At 41.4% G+C, this 27,358-nt stretch overlaps 1 protein-coding gene across 2 annotated transcripts in view; it reads left to right on the plus strand.

Annotated features, from left to right (window-relative positions):
• LOC105680705 overlaps positions 1 to 27,358 on the plus strand; it is a 215,163-nt gene that overhangs the window by 126,783 nt on the left and 61,022 nt on the right. For both annotated transcript variants that reach the window (XR_002946570.2, XM_033320419.1), the window contains one exon: positions 23,064 to 23,692. Coding sequence is in view for 1 of the 2 variants with exons in the window: in XM_033320419.1 (XP_033176310.1) it covers positions 23,064 to 23,468 (405 nt within the window). In the remaining variant the exon portion in view is untranslated. The remainder of the gene's footprint in view (positions 1 to 23,063; positions 23,693 to 27,358) is intronic.

Below are 27,358 nucleotides of genomic sequence, written 5' to 3' on the forward strand. Positions count from 1 at the left end.
AACAAAGTTCCGTTGTTAATTTGTGAAAACATTTTGATTACTCATTACTTTACCAGATTTGTACACGGAATATTAAACACTGGCATAATAAATATGCACGACGAAAGTATAATCGAATCCAACCGAAGAAATAACAATTAAACAAGAAATTAATTAAAGAACAAAATGAAGTAAGAAATAAAGAAACACGTATCCTTTGATATTCAATTTAAGGTTCAGCTTAGGGGAATCAAGGATTATGACTGGAAAAAATAATAGAAAATTAATTAATTAATTGATACATTCGGTGCATCAAACATAGAATGATTCGCGAAAGTATTTCAATACTCATAGAATACTTTATGAAAATACGAGATTGTGTAAATTTTAAGCGAATCTGAAATATGTATAGAAATTGCGAGATATTTATTGCAAAAATTCACTTTGCAGAGATGACCGATTCAACAGTAAATTATTTGCTATATTAACCTGTTTCTAGCAAGAATCTATTTCTAGACGCAGACCATTAAAAACTGAACTGATAGCAGATTTTAACGAGTTATAGTAAGCTCACTTAATATCCTACTGTTTCAAATAATCTTACTCAATTTCTCTCGCAATAAATTCGTTACATTTACAATCTCCATTAAATTTTACTCAAAGTCAACCGTACGACCACCAAACAAATTATCAAATCTTCCGCTACGCGAATCTTAGTTGATTTACTATGGCCACGAATTGCCAAACAGAGAAGAGTCACTCTCGCAAACAGTCGGGATTATCAGTAGCAACGTTTGCCAACGTTGGAACACCCAGTAAAGAAGAGATCAGTCTCGTTCCGCGAGTCTCGTATACACGTACTCGTTCCCTTTGCAGCCGGTGGCGCGGTTTCAGCAAGCTAATTAACGTAAACACGGGGCCTTGGAGTCCCAAGAGGAAAGTTGGAGAAAGAGAGGAAGCCGGATGTTGGTCGCTTTGAAACGCTCACCAGCTACTTGATCACTTTTCGTCGAGAATGGACATCAGAGACGAGGTGGTTTCTCCTCGTGAAATTTTTTCCTCGGATATCTTCCGAGAACCAGCCTCTTGATTGTCACTTCCGGGGAACGTTTCACATCGTAGAACACGTTCCGGAAGGATGCAAGAAATTTGGACCAGATTCTCAGCTCAATGTAGGTACTCGACGGTTTGGTTAAGGCTTTTCTTTGTTTATTAGAGGATTTCCAAGAGACAGAAGAGCCGCCCTGGCTTTTGATCTTCCTTCTTTGCTATCCTCTGTTCTGTTTATGTGCCACGATTCAGGGGAACATACTCGGTAAACTGCAGTTGCACGATGAATGCCTCGTGTAAGAGAAGAAGATACATAAGTGTGGTAGCAGTGTTGGCTTTTAGTGAACAGCTTTTTTCATGAATGAAGTGGTTTTTTGAGGAATAGGGCCATTTACGTTTCTAGAAGAGTGAAAAAGAAAAGAAAGATGAAAACCTTTGTGGGGTGTATGATGGTGTAAATATTCAAACCCTCTGTTCTCTATAGATCAATTTTCCTTACACTTTTTTAGTAGCATTTAAAAATATTTTTGGAATTGTTACTAGTTTTACTACAATTATTATATCTATTATGAAGATATTCATATCATCGCTGGATAGAGTAATTTCTCATACAAGTGCTTAAGAAAAACCACGTTTACGACAACACTTCAATCATGAAAGGAATATTTAAAACAATGTAATCAACATACACTGCTATGATTTATAATCCGCAATTAATATCCGCACGTCCTTCCAAATTAAAACTGACATCGAACCCTCAAAACCTAGCTATAAGGAGAGATCAGGAAAACAAATATATCGTTAACCCTTCAACGATCAGCCCTTGAACAAGGAAACTATCGGTTCGCGAGTTTGCTCGACGGTAGAAACCTTGCTGGTTTCCGAAATTCCTATTGTTGGTCGTGTCTTGACGACGTGGCTCGTATAAATCCAGAGGGAAGAGGGTGATGGTAGACCGCCCCCGTCGGGTTTCACGCGTTAATGCCCCGGGAAAGTGCGGAGCTGAGGTCTGAAACAGATTCGTGTGACGAGGGTAATGAAAGGTTGCCGGAAAACACGAAGGGACCTCCGTCGTGTTGATGGAAAATATCTCACCGCGGTGGAGTGCCTTGATGGAAAGCGTTCCGCTGGACGATCCTTCGTTGTCTGACACGATTTTCGGCTTGCAAACGGAAGAAGGATAACGGCGAGAATGGGCGAACCTCTTCTGACCCATTATTCTTTGATGCTCGCGAACCTTTTTGCGTTACTTTGTACTTGTTTCTTAAATGGATCATTCTCGTTCTCTCATATTAAGCTCCCCACAAAAACGGAATCCCTTTCTGTTATAATTAGTTGCCAGTAAATGGTACAAACGATGTGTTCAGGTTGTGATCGAGATTGTCATTTTCTATGCTGTCACATTATAAATCGTTAACAGTTATTCGTTTATTTTTATGAATTCGGTTAGTAGTTTACTGTGAGTGCAAGTGTATTCTGAAAAATTATCGATACGTATGTCATTAACAAGAATTTCCATCGGGACAAGGTTCGCGTGTGCAAAAGGGATTAAGGAATTGTACAAGGAAACTTTAATTATCATTTATTCAGATTATATTACGAAATGGTTTAAGTAGAAATAAATTCGAAACCTATAAGAAGATTAATAATATTAGTCGAGCTTACCTCGTATTCAAGTAATCAAGTTCTCATAAAGAAGGATACAATAATTTCCCTACCGATTCGATAGAATTACTCGTAATGAATTTAATTGAAGACAGTAAGTTATTAAATACTGAAATATTTATTCAAAAAGTTAAAGTTTCCACGACACGAAAATTGATAATGTCGATACAAGAATAGAGCTCCATATGGTATCGGTGGATCGATTACCCAGATCCGGATCGGTGACTTTTCGAAACTCACCTAACCTCGTGAGGCAGCGCGCATCGAGACACGTCTATTTCCAGAGCTAGCATACCCGGTGGTAAATAATGGAAAGGATTTCCCTTCCGACGACACGTCTCGTGTCTTCATTTTACTTGGAAAACCGACTGGCTCGATCGATTTCTCGTCGCCGTGAATCGGATCCCGCCGACAACGCAACGTCTGAAATCTAGGTCGGCCGCCTCTTATCGAGCTTTTTTTCTCAAGAATCGACGGAATTGAAATATCTCGGGGACTTAGGAACATCATTTCGATCCCAAAAGTGGACGAATACGTTGCAAAAAGTTCCTTTTCACTTAAGAAGATCAGCAATCGAGTCGCAGATATAATCGTCAGTATTTTTACCGAATACCGTAATTTTATTAATCGTGGAAATTTTTATTCTCAATCCTTTTTCTATTGTGGAACTTTCTGGGGAACGCATTCATAAGACAAAATTGTGATTTGTATGAATTGCGTTGGGAATCGGAATCCTTTTAGAAATCTCGGTTTTCGCGTCTCAATCGATAGTTATAACGTATCAAATGTTACAATATCTGGGGCTCTTAAAAAAGAAAGAAACCTTCTTCTTTTTACGTTTATAAAATGAATCGAAACTTTATAACAATTCCGCCATATAATTAAAAGATACATTAGATTCCACGTTGTGTTTATCACAAACGCGTATTAGTAATTTTTCCAGGAAGCTTTTCGATCATAAGCGATATTATAATTGATGAGGGTCGGAAGGAAGCTGAACTGAAAATTTAATTACACTGTGTAAATAAATATGTTGTTCGATCTAATCGTCAATTAAATTCCGCATGCATACATCGTTTTCCACGCACGCGTAATTTAAACTTACCCAGCCATTGCGATTCGATTACATCCCGCGCCGATATTTTACGGGTTTAATTAATATTTCGCGAAAAAGAAGGAGACACGAAATGGACGAAGGGGGAGTGGGAAGCAAGCAGGAAGTCGTCTATTTCAAATTGTATCGATTCGAATAAAGTTGGCCGTACGTTGGCCGCAGCCAAAATTATGTTTACAACTATCGGACGCAATTTCCGTGGAATAATTACGGTTTAATCGATATACCAACACGACCATAGCCGAAACTTTTCCTGCGGACGTTCCACGCCACCATCGTATTTGTATTTACGCTGACGCACAATTAATAAGCGTACGTCATCACTTTTCACGCGGAACGTCGAACGTCGATACCATTAATTGGCCCGAATTCCCTTTGACAAATTGCCCTCGTCACTCTCGTTCGATTCTCCGAGGTAAACGATCCTGGAATAACGGGCAACTCTTTTCGTTCTTTCGAAATTCGATCTTAATGCTTTTTCGATAACAAAATCCTGAATTTTTCACGTTTTCTTTTTTCCTTTCGCGACATTTTCATTTTTAATTCCGAACTATTTAACTTCAAGCGAAATTTCAAGGTGAAATAGAAATGTGACGAATCTTCTAACCTTCCATCTAGCACATTGACAGAACGTATTTTTGACAACGTTTCGACATTTAAGCACGATATGAAGTTTCTTCGGTGGCGTCAGTCGGTCGAGTCTGGGGGATTTACGAGATTCGGAAAGAATCGCTCGCATTATCCAAGCACTTTTACGTTACCTGACCATCTGTCTCGGGCGTACGCGTCATAAACGCGAGACCTTACCACGCCTTCTGCCGCGTACGAATTTTATTATACATCTTATGGCGCCATTTGTTGCTGGGACCTTTTTATTGGTCACGGTTCGTAGCACTTGGGAGACTTGTTGCGGAAAGATTGAAATTGCATGGATGTGGATGAAAAAGCAAATTTCTAATCTTATCGTCTACTTCGGCACACATTTTCGAGTTCCGAAGAATTCTACGTGTTGATTTTGTTACAATCGTTTACGTGGCTGAATGAGCTACTATGAATCACAGTGCGTATCGTTTTATGAATCATATTAAATCTTTTTTTCGACTAGTCTATCATGATATCATAAATTTCTTAGAATCAGATAGAAAAAAAAACAGTATCGTTTTCTGAGAAAATAAAATTATTTTTAATTAATTCGAGACACTCGAAGAACCAATATTCTCTGCTCGTGATTATTCGGTAGTCAATGCACGTTGCTTGAATGATTAGAGTTTGGAACACATACCGGGTAACTTTTATAAAACGATCGATTAAGATTTCTCCAAAGCGGGAAGAAATAGGAAAAAGTCGATCGAACAAAAAATACACCGTTCCAGAAGAGAAATCTTTTCATGTGTACGGCGACGTCGTAGGTGGCGGCGTGCAGGTGATCTCAAAGCTAACTCAATCTTCTTCAGTGGAACCGTATATTTTTTATACACCATCCTATTCATTCTTTATTTCTCTGAAAAATCGTATTAAGATACTTGGATGGAAAAAATGTTTGGTTTAAAAGACATTTTAATTTTAACGTTGAAAAACTTATCGCATGAAAGACAAGGAAAACGTAATCAAGAAAAGTATATACCGCGCTGTCTTTCTAACAACCATCTGTCATCCCCAAAAAATGATATAACGGAAACGAAAGTGCGCATTGCTCGAACAAAGCAGCATATGTTTTACAAATAACAAGAAACCCTTACTCGTCTTTTACAGCCGAAGTTAGGTACAAACTTATGTAATAAGAAATGCATCGTTCGAATAATTATGAGCAGTAGAGTACAACTACGTCACTCACATCATTTTCAGCAATAAATTACTACCAACCAACGTTTTACACGAGAGACACTATTGTCAGAATAAAGTACGTACAAAACGTATGTAGGCGAAATTCGCGTTCCCATTCAACGTTTCATATTCCACGGAATGAAAACGTTCTTGTAACGAGGTCGTATTACGAGTCAGTTCTCGAGCGTGCACACGCGTTCGTTTGTCAGAGCCACTCGGCGAGTAATATTGTCGCGAGCTCTTCGCCGATCGAAGAACTTTTTAATCTTACCGCGGCGTGAACGAGCAGATGCTTTCAAGCTTTTTGTTCGACTCGACTCAACGCCGGCCCGCCTCGAGCTTTCGATCGAGAATTTTTCCTCTTTCGCCGCGAACTTTCGCTCGAGAGATTTCGAGCAGCGCCATTCGATTTTCCTCTTTCCCCTCATCTTCCTTTCTTTCCTTTCTTTTTTACTCAACTTCCTTCTTCTTCTTCCGAATGGCGACGTATTAACGACGAGTTAACCGAGATGAACTTCTCGCTTTTTTCATCCGCACCGTTTAATCGAGTCGTGCCACCTGTCTCGCACAAGGAAGCAACGAGCGTCTTCAGCTTCGAACAATTTACACTCTGCTTTCTTCAATTCTTTAACTTGGATTAAAAATACCATAGGAATATTCCGTACAGAAATTGATGTAAAAAGGACCTTAGCAGCAGGTTGTTCTTAACCATTAAGTTATGATTTCTTTAAACATTTCGACCTAACGCCGGGTCGTAACTATCAATCGAATCTCGTATTCGGTTCTTGTCGTTCTGACATAAATAATCGTACAGTGTATTGTTTGAACGATATCGTATGACAAAACCTATATATGTGTGTACAAGTGACGCCTCGCACAAAGATTCTCTCCAATATCACCGATTCTCAATCACAAACAAAACCAAAATGGACCTACAAAGCAAGAAATCCACAAAGGGATCCATCAAATCCCTTAAAACCTTGGTATCGTCAAAGAGAAGGAGGATGCACGTGTAGAACAATATCTGGAGAAGCGAGGCCACGGTCTGATCTCCGGTTTCCGGCTGCAATCGAACAGGGGCAGCTTTCGTCGAAAAGCGGAACGTCAATTTCCTCGAAGCAACGGCGACTAGCGACTGTCCATCCATTGCAAGAAACGCCTGAGACACGGAATCTTGCTCTGGCGCGATTTTCACGCTGGATTTGTCGATTCCGTGAACGCGTCGATTGTTTCATAGCGTAAAAAGTTTTTCGGTAGTCGGGCCAGCCGAAGTGGAACCAGCCGCCAGACACCGGAAGGGGAGGAATGCGGGCCATTGCGAGACGGGAGACACGGTTTTGCCCGTGGAAGGAAAAAGTTCGGCCCGATTAAGTCGAAACGAGCGACGCGAGTCGACGTCTCTTTGGCTACTTTGCCCCGAGACGTCGGCGAACTTTCGGTTCGGCGAGGAAGGATCCCGGAAGCAACGACGTGGCGTGTCTCGACGAGAAATCTCGCGTCCAAAGCATCCTCCAAAATGCCGTTGCGCTTCACGGATTAAAAAACTTCCGGCCCCGTGTAAACGCCTGGAATGACAAGTTCTTGCGGCCGACCAGGGAAACTGGCTTCCGTGCTACGCTTGCGAATTAATTCGCCGATTAATACCTTGACTCGTGAAAGCTCAGTCGTTTCTGCTTAGCCAAATGTTTCCGATATTGGACGAAATTGAGTGTATCGCGAGAAATTGGATGATTTACGGCACGTTGCGACGTAATATAGAAAGTTTGTCACATGGGAACTCGGTTTACGACACAAGTTTATTTAATATATGAGGAGATGAGCATTGTTGGAGGTTCTGTAATTTTGCTTTATGTTCTTCTTCGCCGCGTAATGATCGGATAAATCGGATAAAGAATTTCTTAATTTTGATAGCAGAATATAATCGAAGGGGATTTCATTGCGATGAAATCGAACGATTCATTGAAACGGAACTCTCTGATTCACCGTAATAAAGACGCGTGAAAATGACTTTGTCGATCATCATCGAATAATTAAATAGCGCAAGAAACCAACTCGAATTCCATCAGATGACGTGGTTGCAGTTGTCGAGCATATTTTTAACAAGACTCAACCGTCAAATTAAGATTAACAAAAAAGACTCGGCTATTGCAACTACTCGATCAATACCAGTTATCGAAAGTATTGAAAATAGTAAAGCCATCATTCACATCACGAAACAGCACACATTCACATTCCATTTTCAATCCCCGAACTTTTACCAAATCACTCAGCCATCCAATTCATGGCAACCCCTATCTCTAAGAAATAATCTGCCTAAAAGAGAGCACAAAAAAGCTCTGTCTCCTCCCGTTTGTATAAAAAGAGTCGATGCGGGAGGCTGACAAAAAGCGGCGATTTTTACGCGATGACTAGCCCCATAGACGAGTAAATTCGTCAAAGGCGAAGGCAATTCGGCCGTGTGTTCCACTCGTGGTCGAACGAACTGCGCAGTTCACAACTCGAAGGCCGAATTTTACCATGGGATTTTTTCATCTTTCGAGCGCAAACGAAGCGGCAGTCGCTTTCACGAGGACGATTCTCGTCTTGACGCGGCGCATGAAGAGCCTACCAACGTTGAGGGATGGAGACGCTTGTCTTTCAGCTGCGTTCTCGTTCCGACAGCAGAATTCCGGATACCCTGGACGTTGAAACGACGTGTCTGCGGAGATTTCGTTCCGGATACCCTTCCCGTGACGCTCGAACAACCGGGTGGGGGCGAGGAAACGCTCACGTGCGTGCACCCGCCGGAATCGGGAGCGATTCGTAGCCTCGAGGGTGAAGCTTTGTGCCAAGCGTGAAAATGTAATTTTTAGCGCGATCTTCCCTGCTAGCGTGGTTACCGCTCGTGGAATACTTCTTTGCCGCTTTACGCTATCTAAAGAAAAAACTGAAAGGAAATGCCGAGTCTAAAGACAGAGATCTTTTGAATTTCTTACGACGTTACGGAGATGGTTTTCATCTGTTAAATATAAAAATGAAATTACGGAATTCTATTTATTTAACTATGTCTATCTTTGTAACAAATTTGGAAGAGCAAAGATGCATAGGTTATATGCAAACGTATGTAAAGTATGAAAAATTGCAACTATTTTCACAGAACTCTCCTCCCACTTCTCAATCATATTCGTGTTCGTAGATATCTCATACGCACAACACACATCCTTGCCACGCGCAGGCAAATTTCCACGTGGCACTGTGCATCCTATTTCACCTCGTTACTTCTCTCTCGTTGTCGATACTTTGGTATACAAATTCGCTCGATTCTTCATCGTTCATCATCCACACGAATCTTCTCAAGTTCACCAAGTTTCGACAGTAATATTTTTACATCGCCTTATTGAATTACTGCAGACGGTAAAACACAGACGAGTACCTTCAGGAAGCTCCACTGGAACCAGGAACCGGAACAACGATCGTGAAAGGAGGATCGGTGTTTTCGTGGTGCGGCGACATACAGATCGGCGCAGACCAAACACGGAATAATACACAAAGGCCGAAGCTCGAACAGAGGGTTGGAGGGATCGCGTTTTATTTACAGCGTGCGCGTGTGCGCGTAACCAGCGGCATTAATTGCAAAATCCCGTTTAAGTGTTAACGTAACGTTTGCTTAGGTAGGGAAATTTTGGTCAGAGGTGCACTTAGTCGACGGTACATACGGAATTTAGTTTCTGTATCGCGTTACCACGGTAACAGACCTGGCCTGACCGTATCCCGTTCTGTATCCAGTCCATCCTGCGGTCGGATAGGCCGATCCCCTCTGAGTTTCGGGATGACGTCAACAGAGAAAGGCGGATACGAGAATGAAACGATGAAAAGGGACGAGAAACGTGGACAGAGAGACAAAAGGCAAAGGGACGAAGACAAAGACGCGGCGAATGGGACTAGTTACGAGTGCGCCGAGATAGAGAAACCGAAGGGAACAGAGACGATGAATCGTTGCGGAAACTCCGCCGGGAGGAAGCGTTCAGGTAAAATCGCGAGAAACTGGACAGTTTCCTTGGCATCCGCCAACAAACTCCTCGTACCACGGCTTCGTTCGCTCTTTCCTACCTACGAGTTTTCCCCGTGCTGGCTAACGGCAGACTGGATAGGGTGATCGCTGCCAAAAGGGTGGGAGAACACAGGATGAGACAGAGAGGTCGCGTTAACGCGATAAAACGACGCTGACGCGAATTATTATGCGTCGCAGGTTGCGATCTCTGGTGACGGGGGTGGATGAGAAGGAGACAGTGTAAAGCGATCTCGAGATGGGGACAATTGTTTGCATCGTTCAACTTGGCGAAAGTATGATAACGATCCGTGGTTTGAGGAGACGAGGAAATTTAGATGCAACGAATATTATGCGTTTATATACGCGGAATTAGCCAATTTGAATAGAAGAATTTACGTTACTGGATAAATTGAATTTCTGATAAATGATATAAAGCGAGCACTTACAAAATGAAACAAATTAATTCGACCAACACTTTTTCATCGTACGCTACTACGATGCTCGAACCTGCATATTTGTATGTTGTCTTATCTAGCGTTCTATCACGCTCGATAACCTCAGTGAGCACTAATTGCCTGAAGCCTCGCATGTTTTTCAACGATATTTGAAAAAGAAACTTGGCGTTCTGTCTCATGCTGCGAGCTACGACCTGTACGTACGTAGATTTTGCCTGGTTGGCTACGAATTGCATACAGCCAGGTGCCCTCGGTGTCTAAGAGGCCGTAACGTAAAACGAACGGTTTCACGACCGTGCACGACGAATCACGGAACTGTGCACGAGTGCGACACGGTATTTACATTTAATAGAAAATCTCTCAACGGCGATCCTCTTGCACAGGGCGATGGATCCGTCGTATCGTAATTCAATAACGCTGAGTGCGCCGCGCCGGCCAATAAGAGTGGCGTGCAGTCGCTAGAGGAAATGCATACCGATCGACGTTCTCCTCTTTCGGCCTCTCCCTCTCCTCCATTTTCGTTTCGCATCTCCCATTCGGCCCTTTCGATTCGTTTTTCCGCGCGTACCCTCCCGCAAAACATATCCGGCCTGTATCCTTTGTTCGCGTCGCCATAGGCGAAACAGCAACGCCTGATGGGTTTAATTATGATTAATGCCCGTTGCCGGAATAGATTCCCTCTGGTTATTTCAAGGTGGATCGAAGGATTTTTACGGGGGATCCTTTTGTTCCGTCGTTTCCCCCGAAACAGCGCCTGGAATGGGAGGCTAATGGACCGATGCCTTTCAGACCGTAATGAGAGTTTAATTGGAGTAATTGCTGCCCCCTGTTTCGTTCCCCGTATTGTTTCACATTGTTTGTGTAACTTTCAGAACGCGTTTATGAAGTGTGAATCTGCTTTTCATTCGATTCGCGATTGGCTGCCTGCAGCGCGACCGTGGCAAGTAGAATTACTACGTCATGGGTCAGACAGGCTGCGCCACTGAACGTCCATTAAATTTCAAACTCCTGCCTCTACCTTCCTTTTCACGTGTATTCCAGTCGTGGGAAATATATGTGCGAAAAATCCTTGTTTCCTTATTTCTCGCATACGCAAGATACTCCATGGCAAGTTTTACACGTTATACGAAAATATGTTGCGAACTTACTTCGCTTTGATGCGTTTTTGAGATTTCAAAGCGATCTTCGGTCTCTGAAAGGGTATTACGTTTCTCCCTTTAAGTAAACGCGTAGTTTATTCTCTCACGAATTCATCGATCTGAATCTACTGATTTTTCAAAACCACCTATGGTCATCTATTTTAAATGCAAGATTTGTTGAAATTCCAAACGCCGAATTACCCTGTGCCATCTTAAACTCGTTCCATTAAACCGTTATTAGACATCGTTTCGTCTGATCGTAATTAAACGAAGAACGTAATAACTCGAAAATGAAATACTCGAAACTTCTCCGAGCGGCGCGATGTTAATCCAGTAGTTCGTGTACCAGAGCCAACGGAATAATTCACGAGAACGTCGTGCCAATACGATCAAGTCACTGGACGATTTTAACACGAGGATCGTTCGCTCGCGATTAAGAACAGGCACGAGCAGCTCGATGCTTGCAAGCGGCGCCGATGAATTTTCCATCCAGCAGACCGTCACTGTGAATTTCGCGGCTGCGAAATTCTCGGCCGCGACGCGAACGGAATTTAACGCTTGACGCTTTATTGGATACATCTTAGCGACCGGGATAACGCCTCGTTACGCCGAGCGTAACGCGTTCTCGTGACACGTTTCGTTCGTTCGGCATCGAGAACGAGTAGCAGAGCAGAGAGCAGACAAAGATAGGATTTTCGTTCTGGCGGTCCATAAAACGCGGCAGAAAGGCCGACCAAGGTGCCCGTGCTGTAAAAAACTATATAATACTCCCGGTTAATTTTTAAAGCACCACTTACGCCCGGAGGCGAGCCCCGCGCTGGCGGAAGTTTCGTTATCCCCGCCCGTGAAACACACCTTTTTTAATAATGCTGTAAAAACCCTCTCAACCTCGCTGGGAGCCTCTTGGAAAATTACAATTTTCTCTCTCTCTCTCTCTTTCTCTACTCCGTCCAACCTGTTTCTTTTTCCACCCTCTCCCCTTTTCTCGTGCCATCGTGTGTATCCAGCATGTAATGATTCGACCGTCTCGTTTTTCCTTTCTGCCTTGAGAGCTTCTAACGTTCGTAATCGATAAAAACAAGAACGAAAGACGAGTACGTGGACGAATCGATTTTTACCCTCTGCCTTGTAACAATGTTTAACGGTGATTTTTTATTTTGGTTAATTGATAGGGGCGTTCGAGTCGTAGATACTTTAAATTCTTCAATTGTTTATCAGATCATTTGTTGGTCAGGTAATTCTGTAATCACAGAACTAGAGGATAATGAAGGCAAATTAATTTCGAAAGACTGGCGATTCGAACGAAGGGTCAGATCATCCTTATCGAGTAAAAAGTCGAAAGTCTTGCTAAGTATCTCATACTTACATTGTGTATGATATATTTTCGATCAAAATTTGAAGATCTTGTTAGTAACTTATATAAAATATCGAAGATAGAATATAATATAGTTAGAAATTTAGATTTAGAATTTAGAATTTTAAAGATTCGTAATCCATTAAGCGTCGCAGTTGAAAATTTACAAAATTTTTCAAAAGTCTCACGTATCGAAGCATATTCGAAACGATTCGAATCTTTCAGCTTTCAGCGTTTGAAACGTTTCAAAGCGTATAACTAACTGCATGTCAAAATGTCACATGTTATTTAGAGAATAGTGAAAGTAGGCGGAAATGTTCTTTTTATCACTGCACGAACGTACGTTTTAATAAATCTTAAAAGGGAGCGAGCATCGCTTCGGCTGGCTATTAGCCTTCTTGGAGGTAGCTCCGTTGGGAATTACTGAATGGCGTGGAAGTAACGCCGTCGAGTTTCTACTTGTACAAACTTTGCCTAGTGGAATGCACAGAAACGCTTAGTTAAGCAGAAATAAGGCCCTAAACGTTGCTGCTAGATTAAATATAAACAGCAACGAAGAAGGTACAAACGAGCCCTGGCAAGGATTCGCTCGTTGCTGCTACTTGCTACCGGGGCTTCCTTTCAGCCTTCGTCTTCGCAGAATATTGTGTCGCTGCAATAGTCGCGACCCATCAAAATTATCTCGGGAATACGATTATTATGCTATTTTAGCCAAACGACTCGGGAAAGTTTGACTAGGAAGTCGTTCGAATGCTCGTGAACCCAGCAACTATTTTAACCAATATAATTTGTAATTTTGTGTATTGCTAGATTCATTCATAAAAATAATTTCTGTAAGTTTATTTATTAAAGCAGAAGAATGTATACAAGGCTTATAAATTCGAAAGTAAACTTTAAAAAATATTTCCAACGTGATCACTCTTCTCTGGCCTTAAAATGGCGTTATACAATTACTTTACGTTCTGAGTGGCTTAATCGAATACCTTTGTTAGCCATTACGATATTCGACGTTCTCTAGTACTTGGTAAATATTCGTGTACGTCTTTCTTGGATAGTTTATTTCATTTTCCAACACTGTTTGCCCATGTAATCGTCATTTAATCATCTCCAACCTTTCTCCCGTTTATTTTCCACTCGACACTTCGAAGAAACACGAGTAGCGATAAAAAATTCACGAAAATTAGGATTCTTGACAGGCAGATTGCGTAATTAAAAGTTTCCTTCCGTTCGAGAACCTTTTAAAATTAATTGGACAAGTTTCCGGAGTTGCAGCCGGGCTGGGAACAACGAGGAACCTTGGCCACGATCATCCCTTCGTTGCGGAATACATAAATAAAGAATCGTTTAACTGCATCTCGTGTGAGCCAATCGTCCGAATATCGTCGCAAGGCGCTCGATGTATCGAGGTAAATTTGAAAAAATACGATCGTTTCTCTCCAATTTCTAGCTATTTCTTTTTTCGGAACGATTTTTTTTATTTAAACGTATAAAAAAAAACCTCTGAAAATGCAGAGAAATTGCGAAAAATTTATTGTACTGAATACACTTTGCTGTATAAAAAATTTAGTACCTTCGAATGTGAAATTTGAGATCTTTCAATTACGCTAAAACGTACGCTGGGTTTTCATCGTTCGCTAATATTTACAATAAGATAATAGTAATTAAAATCAAAAAATCAGCAAAAATATACTTATCACCACGTTTCTCGCTTATGATCGTCGAATATAAAGAAAATGTCGAATACGAGAAGATTAGGGAATCTAAGAGTTCGATAGGTTTCCGCATTTCGGTGGTGAAATTCCGTGATATTTGAGAGCTACCATTGAATCGGAAAAGCGTCGTGTAATTCCTACCGACGGGAATAATTAGTTCGCGCAGAAATTTCCGCTTAACGACGAATCGATGATATCCAACCGACCTGATTAGCACCGTCTCCTCTTAGTTTCCAAATGGATGCTGCTAACTCGCCGTAAATATCCTTCCGCGGTAATAAATTACTTTCACCTATTCCTATATCCAGCAACGTTTATTCCCAATATAATCCTTTGTAGTATACGTACAAAATTACGTATTAAATATCGAGTTTTATAATAGAATGACTTTCAAGGTATTTCAGTTATCTGGACAGTCTTTCCGCATCTTCATCCAAACTAGCAGAAAAACATTTAAGAATCCTTTTTACTGTGTTGTTCAAGGTAACGGAAATAGGATACTCCAAATGGACAAAGTGCCTTACGCTGTATCCCAGGCTTTCTTTCATTCCGTTCGATTGGACTGTTAAAGAAATCGTGAAAAAGTGTTTATACAGACCATGTTTCTCCAGCGTTGCTCTCTACGTTGTCGGTCCTTTTTGTTTTCCATCACACAGGCAATCAAAGATGAGTCTGCTGTACGTTTCAAAACGCGTCTGAAACGACACTAAGCGGAAAATGATCGATCTCCTCTGTTCAATGCTTCAAACTTTAAATCTGAATCTCGATGATCACTTAGCTATTTCGGAACAAAAAAATAAAGGAAGAATAATTAGGACATTAAACGGCGAATTCCTTAATTTTCTGTCTAACGAGGACTCGGAATACGAAGTTAACCCATCGGAGTCGTCGCCATCCAATTTCAGCTGAAACTTGTTTGCGAAAATCAGCAGAGTCGCAAATCCATCGCGATCTTGGTTGATCGATCCGCGGGATCGAACGCGACGCTGTAACTCGTGGGCAACGGACGATCAATCAAACGGTATCGGCGCATTATCAGGGTTAAATTAGCGAAACTAATTTCACCGTGAGCCGCATTAACCCGATAGCAGGTCGGACAAGGTAAATACTGGGCCATGATTGCGCCCGGTTAAGTGTACCTGTACGCCTTAACATAGGCTTCCAGCGTGTTTAGAGCACGCACTAATTTGCCATCGACCGCTTTGGGACCGCTGTTTATACTATGTCCGCTTCTCGAACCGCTTACAAAAGCTTTCCTTCGCGAACGCTCGAAACATCGTTTGTCTCCTCGTCAGCGGCTCGAAATATTCCAACAGGATCGCTGTGTCGAAAGAAAGCATTTCACTTTTTGAAAATATTTAACAAAAGAAAGCAACAATTTAACAATGAACCGTATCACAAGAAACGTAAAATGCAAATGTTTAACACTTTAGAAACCCCTGTGCGCTTTTCGTTAAAAGGAATCATTTGATCGTCGTAGCAAAAAATATTATAAACTTATCATTCTTGGCTATGAGAGTGAAACGACAAAATTCTTCTTGATCTTTCTAAATGACGATACAATTGTTCCAAACGAAAAGATTTTATTCTTACATCGGCATACCACACTCCATGCTTCGTTATCCTCGATTTTCTACTTCTCCGTTTCCCATTACGCAACAGAGGCATCGGATAACCAATCTCGCGTGTTCAATTCAATCGATCCGAAGTATCATTTTTAGATATTAAAAAAAAGAGGCAAAGGTAATCAAACGAACAAATAAATAAGCATGTAATGGGTAGGAAAAAGGGGCAAAATGGGAGCAGAGAAAATAGCAGAGGAGAATTTGAACAAAACGACATGGAGTATTCTATTTTCATCGCGACCATTGAAATTAATTTTCCATTTCGCGTTGAACGCACGAATTAAATCTAGGGCTCGTTCGAGTTTCTGATTAGCAGCGTTTCACGGTCGTCGATGATTCCTTTTCTTAGCGTGCGTTGTCATCGTGTAGAATAATTTTACACGGCGATCACCTTCGTGCAAGCAATCCTTTTTCAAGATAAAAATAACTGCGGCGATTCAACTCGAGCATAAAGTCGCGACAAGACTCGGTGTGAAACGATACCGTTAATTATAGCAGCACGACTGACTGAACGATTGACCGTGCAATTTCAATAATTAAGTCGGACGATTAAGCGAATAATTATCGTGCATTATCATTCATTATTCTATCGAGCGTCCAGTCGCGTACGTTATCAGGTATTGATCCTACTTGGCCCGAAGCAGGTCACATACCGTTTCCAAATGTAAAGCTGGTTAATTTACGTAATGGAAGATCAGATGAAACCGGACACCAAACGTCATAATATTTCGATAATGCATCCGGCATTGGGCGCGAGTTTTCCACGCTCGCAAAACGAATGGGAACGAAAGAAGAGAGAGAGAAGAACGACGATGTGCTCCATCGAGGGCTATGATTCCGCGTGCGCCAGATATCGATCAGTCGCGAGCATTTTCATTAAAAATTCGTCGAGTTCTCGCGGTTGATATTTAGCTCGATTCTCCATTCTAAACGCGTCTACGTCTGTTTGATCGAAATTGAATTATTCGGCCGGTTTTCGTTCATCGTATTGTTACTTGTTTTTCATTAATTGTAATTTTATCGCTAGGGGAAAATGCAGCTGATTACAATTGGATTAGTGTATAGACGAGAAGGATGATTCATTTTAATTACAAATGAATAAATATTCAATTAGCCGAGCTTTATATATACACGCGAAACAACGTTTATCGTGCCTTTTCCGGTTTGATCGCGGTGAAATATTTTATGCAATATACATATATTATATCGTAGTTTTTTAGAAAGTCGAGATTTTTCAATGCTGCTTTAATCAGTCGGTAAATGGAAACATCAGCGAGGATGTTGCGCGAGACCGATGACCTTGCTGAATGATTTTCCTCCGTGAAAAGAGGAATTCCCTTGCCGGAGGCGCTGGCAAACTTCCTCGAGGGCAATCGAAAGTTTGAAAGCGGAGGGCAAAAACAACGCGGCCCTGAGAGCGTTTCCGGTGACCTTGCCGGGGCCATTTGTCTTCAACTGGCGCGCCGGAACTTTCAATCAAATCGCAGCATTTGGAAACGCCTTCGAGGGCCACGAATGCCTCTATTTTGCCGGAAATCAAACATTTTTCTGCGAACCGTTTCTTGGAACTTTAATATCACGCTCAGGAGACGCTGCTATATTTCGATGTCTGGAATAATTGCAATATTGAGAGAGCAGTTTCTCTAGAATTTCTTCGTAGGATAAATTCGAATAAAATTGCTAGGAACAGGAAATTTAATAGAAAAGTATCAAGCGATCGCAGCAAATGATTAGAAATGGTGTACGTCAAGATTTTTAATATCTCAATTTAGCGACGTATCTTAACTTTTTAAAGATACCATCCCCTTAGCGTACTATACTTAATTAACTTATAATCTTACTATTTTATGAAAACAATGGACTGGCTTACATCATTATTAATTTGCAATTCTTCAAACGACGAAAATTACATTGTCGACGGATATATTATAGTTAACCATCTTCGCCTTATGTTCGTACCGAGAAAGAATCGCATTAGTCGTAGAACGATCCAATATTCCTATCTGTCTTCTTTATCTTTCTCGCATACCTTAAAATTCGAACAATACCAACCGCCGAATCTAAAGAATTATCTCTCGTCACATGTTCCCCTAAAAAATCATCAACCCCAATTTCTCTCAATGGTCGTGCCGCAGTTAGAACCACGCTTAAACGTGCTACAAAGCGGAGAAGCGGCCAAAAAAGTTGAAACGCACCCTGAAGCATCACCTGACGGGTGGCCGGTACCAGTGACATGACAGTAGGTCCCGTTTTCAATCGCAGAATGACAAACGGGACGACACGTGGGACATGCGTTTGATCGCGAAAGGGGCGAGACGTAGTCGTGGATAGATAGGGTGGATTCAGAGCAGAAGGATGAACGAGCTGATCGTCGGAACACGGTCTTTTGTGCTTGTTTCTAAGGTCGACTGACTCCATTGCCGAAGGACAGCGACGAGGAGCCGTCGGGAAGCTTCTGGCTTCTCTTTGTCGGCGCTTGGTTGTTCACCCTCTTCCTTTTTTGAAGCTCTTTGTGCCTGTTTAATTATCATACACATCGTTTGAAGAGAGGAAACGGGGGAAACAGACGAGGGGATGTTTAGAAAGTTTCGGGAATTTGTAGACATTGATTATATTTGTCTTTTCTCGTATTCTTAGCGGGTATGGGTTATCAGGCAGGTTTTAGGTTCTGAGTATTTCCTAATATTTGTTTTATCTTTTTTATTCGTTGTCTAAATAGATGGGAACCTTTGATTGTTTTGCTAAGCAATTTTATTGCTTACAAGCTTTCTACATCGATATGTTACCAAACGCTACCACTAAAAGACGATAATAAAGGAAAAGAGATAAGAACGAATAAGGTTTAGAGATTGAACGTGTTTAGATGGTCGAACAACCCTAGACTATGGGTTTCCTGAGGAAATGGCCACTCGACACCTGGCCGTTATAAAACCTATCCCCCTATCCTGAGTATTTCGACTTGCCATCTTTATCACCTACGTCTTAACGTAACTCTCGAATATCGTCGTACACGGTCCACTCGGCCGAAAGTTTACAACTATGGGTATCATTACTCTTCCCTGGTCCTTTTATTTTCACCGAGGAATCGTTATCAGCCCGCACTGTCCGCAACTTCTCCACGCGCTGTGTTGTTTGTTCTGTGTCTCGCGTAGTCCCACGAGGTGGAGGGAAGAAGGTGAAAAACAAAGGGGCAGCAGAGAAAAAAAAAAGAAGAGCAGAGGGAAGAGAGAGGAACTTTATTATCCCGGCTAACTCCTGGCAAATTCGTTTATTTGGCGCAGATAGCACAGCCAGCGCAAAAGTTTCGGCATTAAGGACGCTGATAGCAATGCGATGGCTGGCTGTTTTTGACGAGGAAACTCGTCGCCCGATGGTCAGCCAACTTTCTGCCGCGTGTCTACTTTAACACACGTGCAATGTCCTTTTTTTCGAGAAAAATTAAAAAGGAGAATAAATTCTCGATATACTCAACACGAATGTAATTAAAGTTATCGTAACTAAAGTGATTGGTATTCTTGTGAGATAACGAGGTCGCTAGGTGACCCTTTCGTATTCGTGTTAAATTAAGATAAAGAAGAGAAAATGAGAAAGGACGATCTGTAAAGGATGACAAAAGAGGAAAAGAAAGAACGACGAAAAGAGTTGATAAAGAAAAGAACGACGAGATGGAAGAGTAAAGGTTAGAGAGAGTTCCATCAAAGTTATGTTCCTTCGACGCTTCGATACAAAAACACGAAGGATCCACAAGATTTCGTCATCGTATAAGAAAAGCCAAACTAAAAATTCCGAAATGTTCTAAAAATACAGAAAGATACGAAGGATACTGTATCAAAATGACGTGATTAGAGAGAATGGAAAGTGGTCGTTAGCAAAGTTTTGCGGAAAAATGTGAAGCATTATTTATAGGATTTTGTCGCCATACGAGAAGAGCCAATTCTAAAGTACAAATAAAATAAAACAATTCTAAAATATTCTAAAAATATAGAAAAATATGAAAGATGGGCATAGAAAGATTATGAAATTAAATGATTAAAAAGAAGAGAAGATGATCATCAGCCAAGTTTAATTAAACTCGATGAGATCGCGCCCTCATCTTGGTGGCTGTTCCGATCAAGCCGACCTTAATTAACCGGTTCGCGATTTTTGGCAAATTTACAGCCTCGCCAGCATCGTTCGCAATTACTCGCGCATTTTCCTCATTCACTGGCTGTAACTCGATTGATTCGAAAACGCGGAATCGCCGGAAGGACACCGTTAAAACGGACCCAGAGTTCGTTCTCATCTCTGTATCTCTCTTTTCCTCTCCGCCTCTCTTTCTCTCGTTCGTTCCGGTCTTAATTCATTCACCGTCTGCAGAATATCGCGTCGAAACTCGAGTAATTCTATTAACGGCGGCCAAGAATGCGAAACAATTTAGCAAACACCCGCCAGACGTCCGTGGACCCGGCGTATAAATTTTTCCTTTTAATAATACCGACTAATTGCCGCCCGGTAACCGGAAGCCCGTAGCGTTCCCACCTCTAGCCGCATATTTCAAGATTCCCAGTTACTCCCAGCTTCAGGTTATTTTATCGCAAGGCACGAATTCCTCAAGTTTGTTCCGTTTCATTAGAGCCGTTCCTATTTTAGGGGATATTTAAGAACTTCATTTCTAGATCTCCTACTTCACTTTCCTTTGTGTTTTGTTGATAATGCGATAGTAAATTGAGATAACGCGAATCGAGGAGTTTATGTGAGATAAACGATACAGATGTCAAAGATAAACATTTCTGATAGAAATAGAAGATGCATTTTTATTAACTTTCGCACTTATATCATTTATAATTTAAGCGCTATGAACATTCAACGTTCCCCATTTTTACAGATTCGAAGGAGAAGTAAAAGGTAAAATATTTTTGTGGACGCGTAAAATTTATTTATTTGTGTATTATACTTTTATTTTTTAAAATCAAAGTCTAATTGACTTTCACGAGGATAGCGCTGCTTTGCGATAATTCGAAACACTGCGATAAATTATTTCAATGTTTATATAATTTCTTTCTCGCCACATACCGTATGAAGTTTGGCTCCTTTTCCGCTAAAAAAGAAAAGTTAGATTTTGCTGTTTCATATCATTTGCTATTTCACTTCTAATTATAATCAGTTTCATGATTATCGTAAAATACAATCGTTTTAATGGATTTTCGGTTAGACATAGTTAACACCAATAACGACCTATTAGCCAATTTAAGAGTATAACCGCGTCAGGAACAATTTTTAAATTTCTTACTCGAATTTTCATAACATTTTAGAGATATCGTGATCGCTATTATCGCAGATTTTAATCAATTTCCGATTAGACGATTAATATGGATAACGTCGTAAGAACATGACTTATCGAGAATCATTTACTAATGCCTCAGTGAATTCCAAGTAGATGTCATTAGCTAAATTGGTAGCTAGAATTTGTGGTTGTACAAACGGCGTAGTTTCTGGAAATCATCTCAGGCTATCGCCGGCATTATAACCAGCTTCATCAAGATTTGAGGACACGACATCGATACCAATGCGATGATCGTTTGCACATCGTCCTCCATGGAATAATCCGGATCATACTACGAACTTTGACGCGATGATTTGGGTCACGTTAAGCTACACCATTTGCTTTTGATCGAATTTACTGTTCGAATTAATATTTCTTCCACTTGAAGATCACGCGACAGATATCTGATATATCCACTTTTGTTAGTTTTTTAATTTTCATGTCGCTTAAGTGGCTGAAAAAATATATTTTAATATGAAATAATTGAATAATAGATTATAAACTCAAAACATTTTTCTAATAAAGAAACAATATTTGTTTAGTTACTACGTTAGTTTAATTTAATTGATAACAATCGATGTGACTCTCGAATCTTATTAATATTTTTTAAATAATAGAATCGTATATTTAATCCCGAAAACAATTACCAAAATTGTTTTGGCGTGGAGTTGCTTGACAACGTATCGATTTTTTAAATTGCTCTTCTATAAAATACGAGAAATATGACTGACTTATCATGTTTTTCTCTCCTGTGTTTTTCCATTTGGAAACAATTAATCGTGTACGAAAAAGGTAAACGACAAACTTTCGTTTCCCTTGCTAACTTCTCTTTTAATCTTCTCTTTTAACACGTCGATATTGGCCCACATTTTACATTCTGTCGCGCGACAGAATTTCGATGCGTCGCGCACAGCTCGAGAAAAAATCCAATTGGCCCCTGGACAATGAATGAAAAAAAGAAAAAAAAAAGAAGGTAGAGAAAGGTACACGTATGCGACCACGTATATATGTATGTCCAGGTGACTGTATGAGAAACGTTACGTTCACCGTGGGAAAATGTTCGACAGTGGCACGCCAGAGACACATAAATTGTTCGTTTCCCGCGGCGAGAACGCATGAATTTATAAACAGCAAAGCGGCGTCATTATTACGGGAAAAATCATATAAATCTTAACGCGTGGTCGAGTATCGTTCCCTCTGGACTGACTAGTTCTTTCATCGTCGAGAATCGCAAGATATAGAGATGCGTTACAGCGAACTCTGATTCAACGTTTGGTGAAAGGAAAATACACGTAATTTAGATTTATAACTACTGTTATATCTAGATTTTATAATAATAAACGTAAATAAATTCATAATGTATGGTCCAAATAATTCATTTTGTCAAATTAATTATACAATACAGTGTTTATACGGGGATTAAAACGATATTCCTCCCTTAATTTCCATTTGCCGTTTCCGAAATTTTAATGATTATAAAATATATTCCACCAGGTGTACGAAGTTCGAGTATTTTTAATCTTTCAAATTTAGTCGATACTATAGATTCCTTAATACATCCATGTCTCTTTGTATTTACCGTGCGTAAGTTTAAAGAAATCGTCATGAAACTTATCACACTCGCGCAGATTACACAATCACCGCTCAACTCATCAACTTGACCGTATACCTGTAATAGCTACTTACAACTTCGCAGTTTAAATACTCCATATACTCTCCAAAATCATGTGAAAGTCATGCGCGACGCACTCCTCATACCGAAACCCGAACAACTCGAAAAATCTTCCAAATCTAACCTCTCATACATTTTCCAGGTCACCAGAGCTACCAGTACCATAATCCCGAAAAACGACTACCGCTGCGAGCCAGTAGAAACTAGTAGAAACGCCAGACCTATATTCAGAAAAGTAGTCGAATTGTCTCGGTGGTCGCAAAGCTACGGGAAAGAAAACGACAGCGATGAGTTGGCTGCAAGAGGGTTGCTGGGCGGAGTGGCTGCAAGAGGGCCAATAAGGAAAATGCCTGGTCGAATGGCGGAGCATCGTGCTCCTCTACACGGGCCATATAAGTGTCCGTCCCGGGAGAAGCCGGTCGCGGTACATCAGATAAGAAAACCTGGTCTCGGAATAGAACCCTATTATGTTTGCTATAAGTGGCCGTGGCCAAGGCTACGAGGAGATGCGAGAGCGGCTCCTGCAGGCGGACCAACAGGGAGATAAGAAAAATGCCTGGGCTGGCCCTCGTCGTAACCGCAGAAGTTGTAATTATACAGTGATATTACTACCGAAAAGAATGAGGGACGGCGGAAGCTGGTATACGTGGAAGTGGTGTTCCCGGAGACCGCCGGCATTTTACCCTGAATCTGGATGAAGATACGTCGTCGCCAGATAACAACCGCCACGAGAACGAGTATTTATTGTTGGCCTCAGAAGCCGGTTAAAGGGTGAGTCGTCCATGGCATCTCAATTAACGAGGAATTCGTTGCATGTTGTCTTGTCGACCGGCAGCCAATGCCTGTCTTGCTACCGGACTCTGGTCCACCAGGTTCCGTCTCGCTTACTCCTTCCACCGTGATTCGTTTTATGGCGTGGCCTGACGAAAATATACCCGGTCGATTGGTTCACGCGATACGCGCTGCCTCGAAATCGTGCCACCAAGAGATTCTTTTCGAGATCCAGCACCGCGATATTGGCGCTGAAGAATTGCGCTCGACCGTCCGCTGGAACTGTTTCGGTGTAATTGGACTCGTGGAAGTGCAGCTTTGTCAGATTTCGAACGACTGCTACGAGATATAAGTAGACTCGTAAAATTCTTTCTGCGATGGGTCTCGCTTGGGTAATTAACGTCTGAAGAAAGGTGCAGGTTGTCACGACTTCGAGGTGGAATAGTAGTTTTATTAACGAATATAAATGTTCGATATACGGATAAGAATGGAAGGAATACGCTCTTTTCATTGAAATGGGCCATTCACGACTGCCGATATTCTTCTTTCCTTCGTATGATTCCTTACAATTTCCCTGTGATTCATACGTCTACAATACGTACGTTTTACAAGCTTTCTGGATTTGTTCTTTTCAAATGGAATAATATATTAGACGAAGACCCGTGTATAAGTAATATCAGCGGGTTTTAGATATTTTTAATCGTATAACAAGATTTCACGTTCACATAAGTAGATTTAGACACTAGTCGGACGCTAACTAGACTCTCATTACGAAGTTCCACTGTAATCATTTAGATAACCAAAGACAATTTTGCAACATGGTATAACTTCACTATAATGCAGCGACAGGAGCTTACATCTCGATTTAAAAATACCATTTCATCCCAGCGCTGACAATAGGAATCTCGTAACTAAAGCTGGCAACGAAGGTTTCCGTAAAACAGTTCGAAACTTTACAGCAGCCAACGATCTCGCGAGCAAAAAAGAAAATATGGAGGTAAAGCGTCAGACGTACACAGAGTAAATAGTTGGTTCGTCTGGTCGACCAGAAAGAGAAAGAGGGAGATAGCAAGAGAGAGAGAGAGAGAGAGAGAGAGAGAATAAACGCTGCGAGGTAAATGCAGTGGCGCGCGGCTGCAAGGAATTGCGGGTTCGGGTCGCTTAATTTAAGCCGCGGAAAAGAATCCCCCCAGTCGTGTCTGTAATTTGGTTAATTTAATTAACAACGGGTTAATTGCTGGCGCGGCGCGGCCGCTCGTTTCCCTTTCCTCTGTCCGTTCCACCGGCGTTCTTTTGTCATCCTGGCACGTAGCAATTTGCGGGGTCACCGCGCGGATATAAAGCGTCACGAGAACGCGAGTTAAATATCGGGTCCGGATAGCGATTCCCGGTTACTCGAACAACCGTAATTGCGCGTATTGCACACGAAGAGGGTTCAGAGAGATGGCCCGGGCTGTTAAACAAGAGCGCGAGGCGATTACGCGCTCGGCCAGGAAGACAGAGAAGCGGTTTTCTGGCTGAGCTCTCTTAAATCTGATTAAAGATACCGGCGACGGGGAAGAAGGGCGAAAAGGAAAATGGGTATTTATTGTTATCTAAGTTCAACGAAAATGAATCAGTCTTGCTGTGTTTCCTTCTCGAGAATTACCACATCGCCCGCATTCGCACTCGTCTTCCTCTCTAATCGCGGAAACCGCGATACGTAGAATTTCTTCCGTGTAACGTACCATTTAAGCTAAGATAAATTTACGGGGCTAGTTAAACCTCGTCCGATTCTTTCCGATTTGGAGATGGTGCTCGTCTTGTTGGTGCTAATCGGGCATAACATTTACCACAGCTAAATCGACGATCTTATGAAAAATAAATGAAGCAATAGATCGATGTTATTAAAGTAAAAGCTTTTAACAGCGAATAGGACAAAGTATCGATAATAGATTGCATTTCATAAGTGTACATTGGTTACTTATTGGTGCTGATATATTATTTGAAATATTGGCAAGCGATTAAAAGCTATTCCGCGTACCTCTCGCAGGCGGAGATAAAACGCAATGATAGGAAAGTAAGTTCAATACATCGATTCTCTGGTTGGGGGAGAGAATCGTATCTTAGCTTCGCTCGGACAAACTTTTGATTGTATTCCAATTCTCCATCCAGATACTCTTTTTCTAGAATATATCGCATGACTCGCACAAATACAACGATTCCTATCTGCCTCACACATGTGAATCACGCATCATGTACCTTCTACACCAAAAAGATTACACTTTCAATATTCCGATTCACATTCTACAATCTACATTCTACGATCCTAATACCTAATAAATAACATTTCTCACAATTTCCATTACCATCCATGCCGAAACAAATACACTTTCAATGCTCAAACTAGCATTCTTCAATAAATACGTAATAAATAACTATTCCTATTATCACCCGACATCATCCCCCTTTTTCCCCTCGAAACTGGGAAAAACATTTTATCGATTTCCAAAGTACACCCTAGACTGAATGTCCCATCGGTTCCAGATTCGTGCCACGAAAAACTCGAAGGAAAGTCGCTGAGGCAAGCGTCGGATCCTACGATTTCATCCTTTTGCTCTATATAGCGTAAGAACCGCGCGCAGGGCTGGAAATCGTCTTACTTTTGACACTGAAAAATATAGTTCTTGGATATATGCGTCGTCCGGACATAGGAGGCCGGATCCACCTATCAAACTGTGCCGTAGTAGGATGAGTCAGTGGCGACCCAGGGGGACGCCAGACTACGCAGTTCATGATTATGTCACCGATATCCGTGACCGACATTTGCAAAGCGATTAAGGGATGTGCCGCGATATACAGTCGCCGACAGAGGTTCCGCATGACAATCGTCGTTACGCGAAGAAGCCCTTCGTGCCAGGTAGATTATCGTGGAACTGAAGGAAATGGCGTTGATGGTGGGACTTGACTTTGTCAACTGAAGCGCGAGGAGAACCATTGTTACGTAAATACGTAATACAACGGGACGGTTGAATCGCTTGCTTTATTAAAGTTCGGCTCATCGACGACTTAATCGACGACTCACTGTCTTCGCAACATCGTCCCTATGGTGTAACTTGTAGGAAATTTGGGTCGCTTGTTCGTAGCTTGTCGAAGGAAATCTGGGAAAAAGTATAGAAAGAGGAACGGTGGAAATTTTGACAAGAGGATACAAAAAAGATCTTTTAGATTGAAATGTAATAGTTTAGTAGAAATCAGAGGAAGGGAAGATTAATATACGAATAGAAGGATATATGTAGTAGACTCCTGAAGAATCACATTTAATTATCAACATTCTTAAATCCTGTTTCGTATGACCGATGTTAAAAAAAGAAAAAGTTTTCGATAGTCTTAATACGTAAGTATCGGAACTCTACAATTCCATCTGTTTTACAAGCGGCGCCCAAATTTCACCCATTTCCTATTTAATCGACCGTTAACGCCGTCATTCAGTCACTCTCAACGGGGCCGAATTTTCACCGTTAGAAATCCCGAATTTCATCCACCATTCACACCCTTCGATTTCCCGTCTGGTCGATGAAAAATGTCACGGCAGCCAAGCGTCCCGATAACTTATGGCACGAACCGTCCCTTGGCAGTTATGGGCCGCGAACAAGCACGGTTACGCTATTGGGACCCCGGAAGCGG

Source organism: Bombus impatiens, unplaced genomic scaffold (genome assembly GCF_000188095.3).
Source record: "Bombus impatiens unplaced genomic scaffold, BIMP_2.2 scf_0317, whole genome shotgun sequence".
Taxonomy (NCBI): domain Eukaryota; kingdom Metazoa; phylum Arthropoda; class Insecta; order Hymenoptera; family Apidae; genus Bombus; species Bombus impatiens.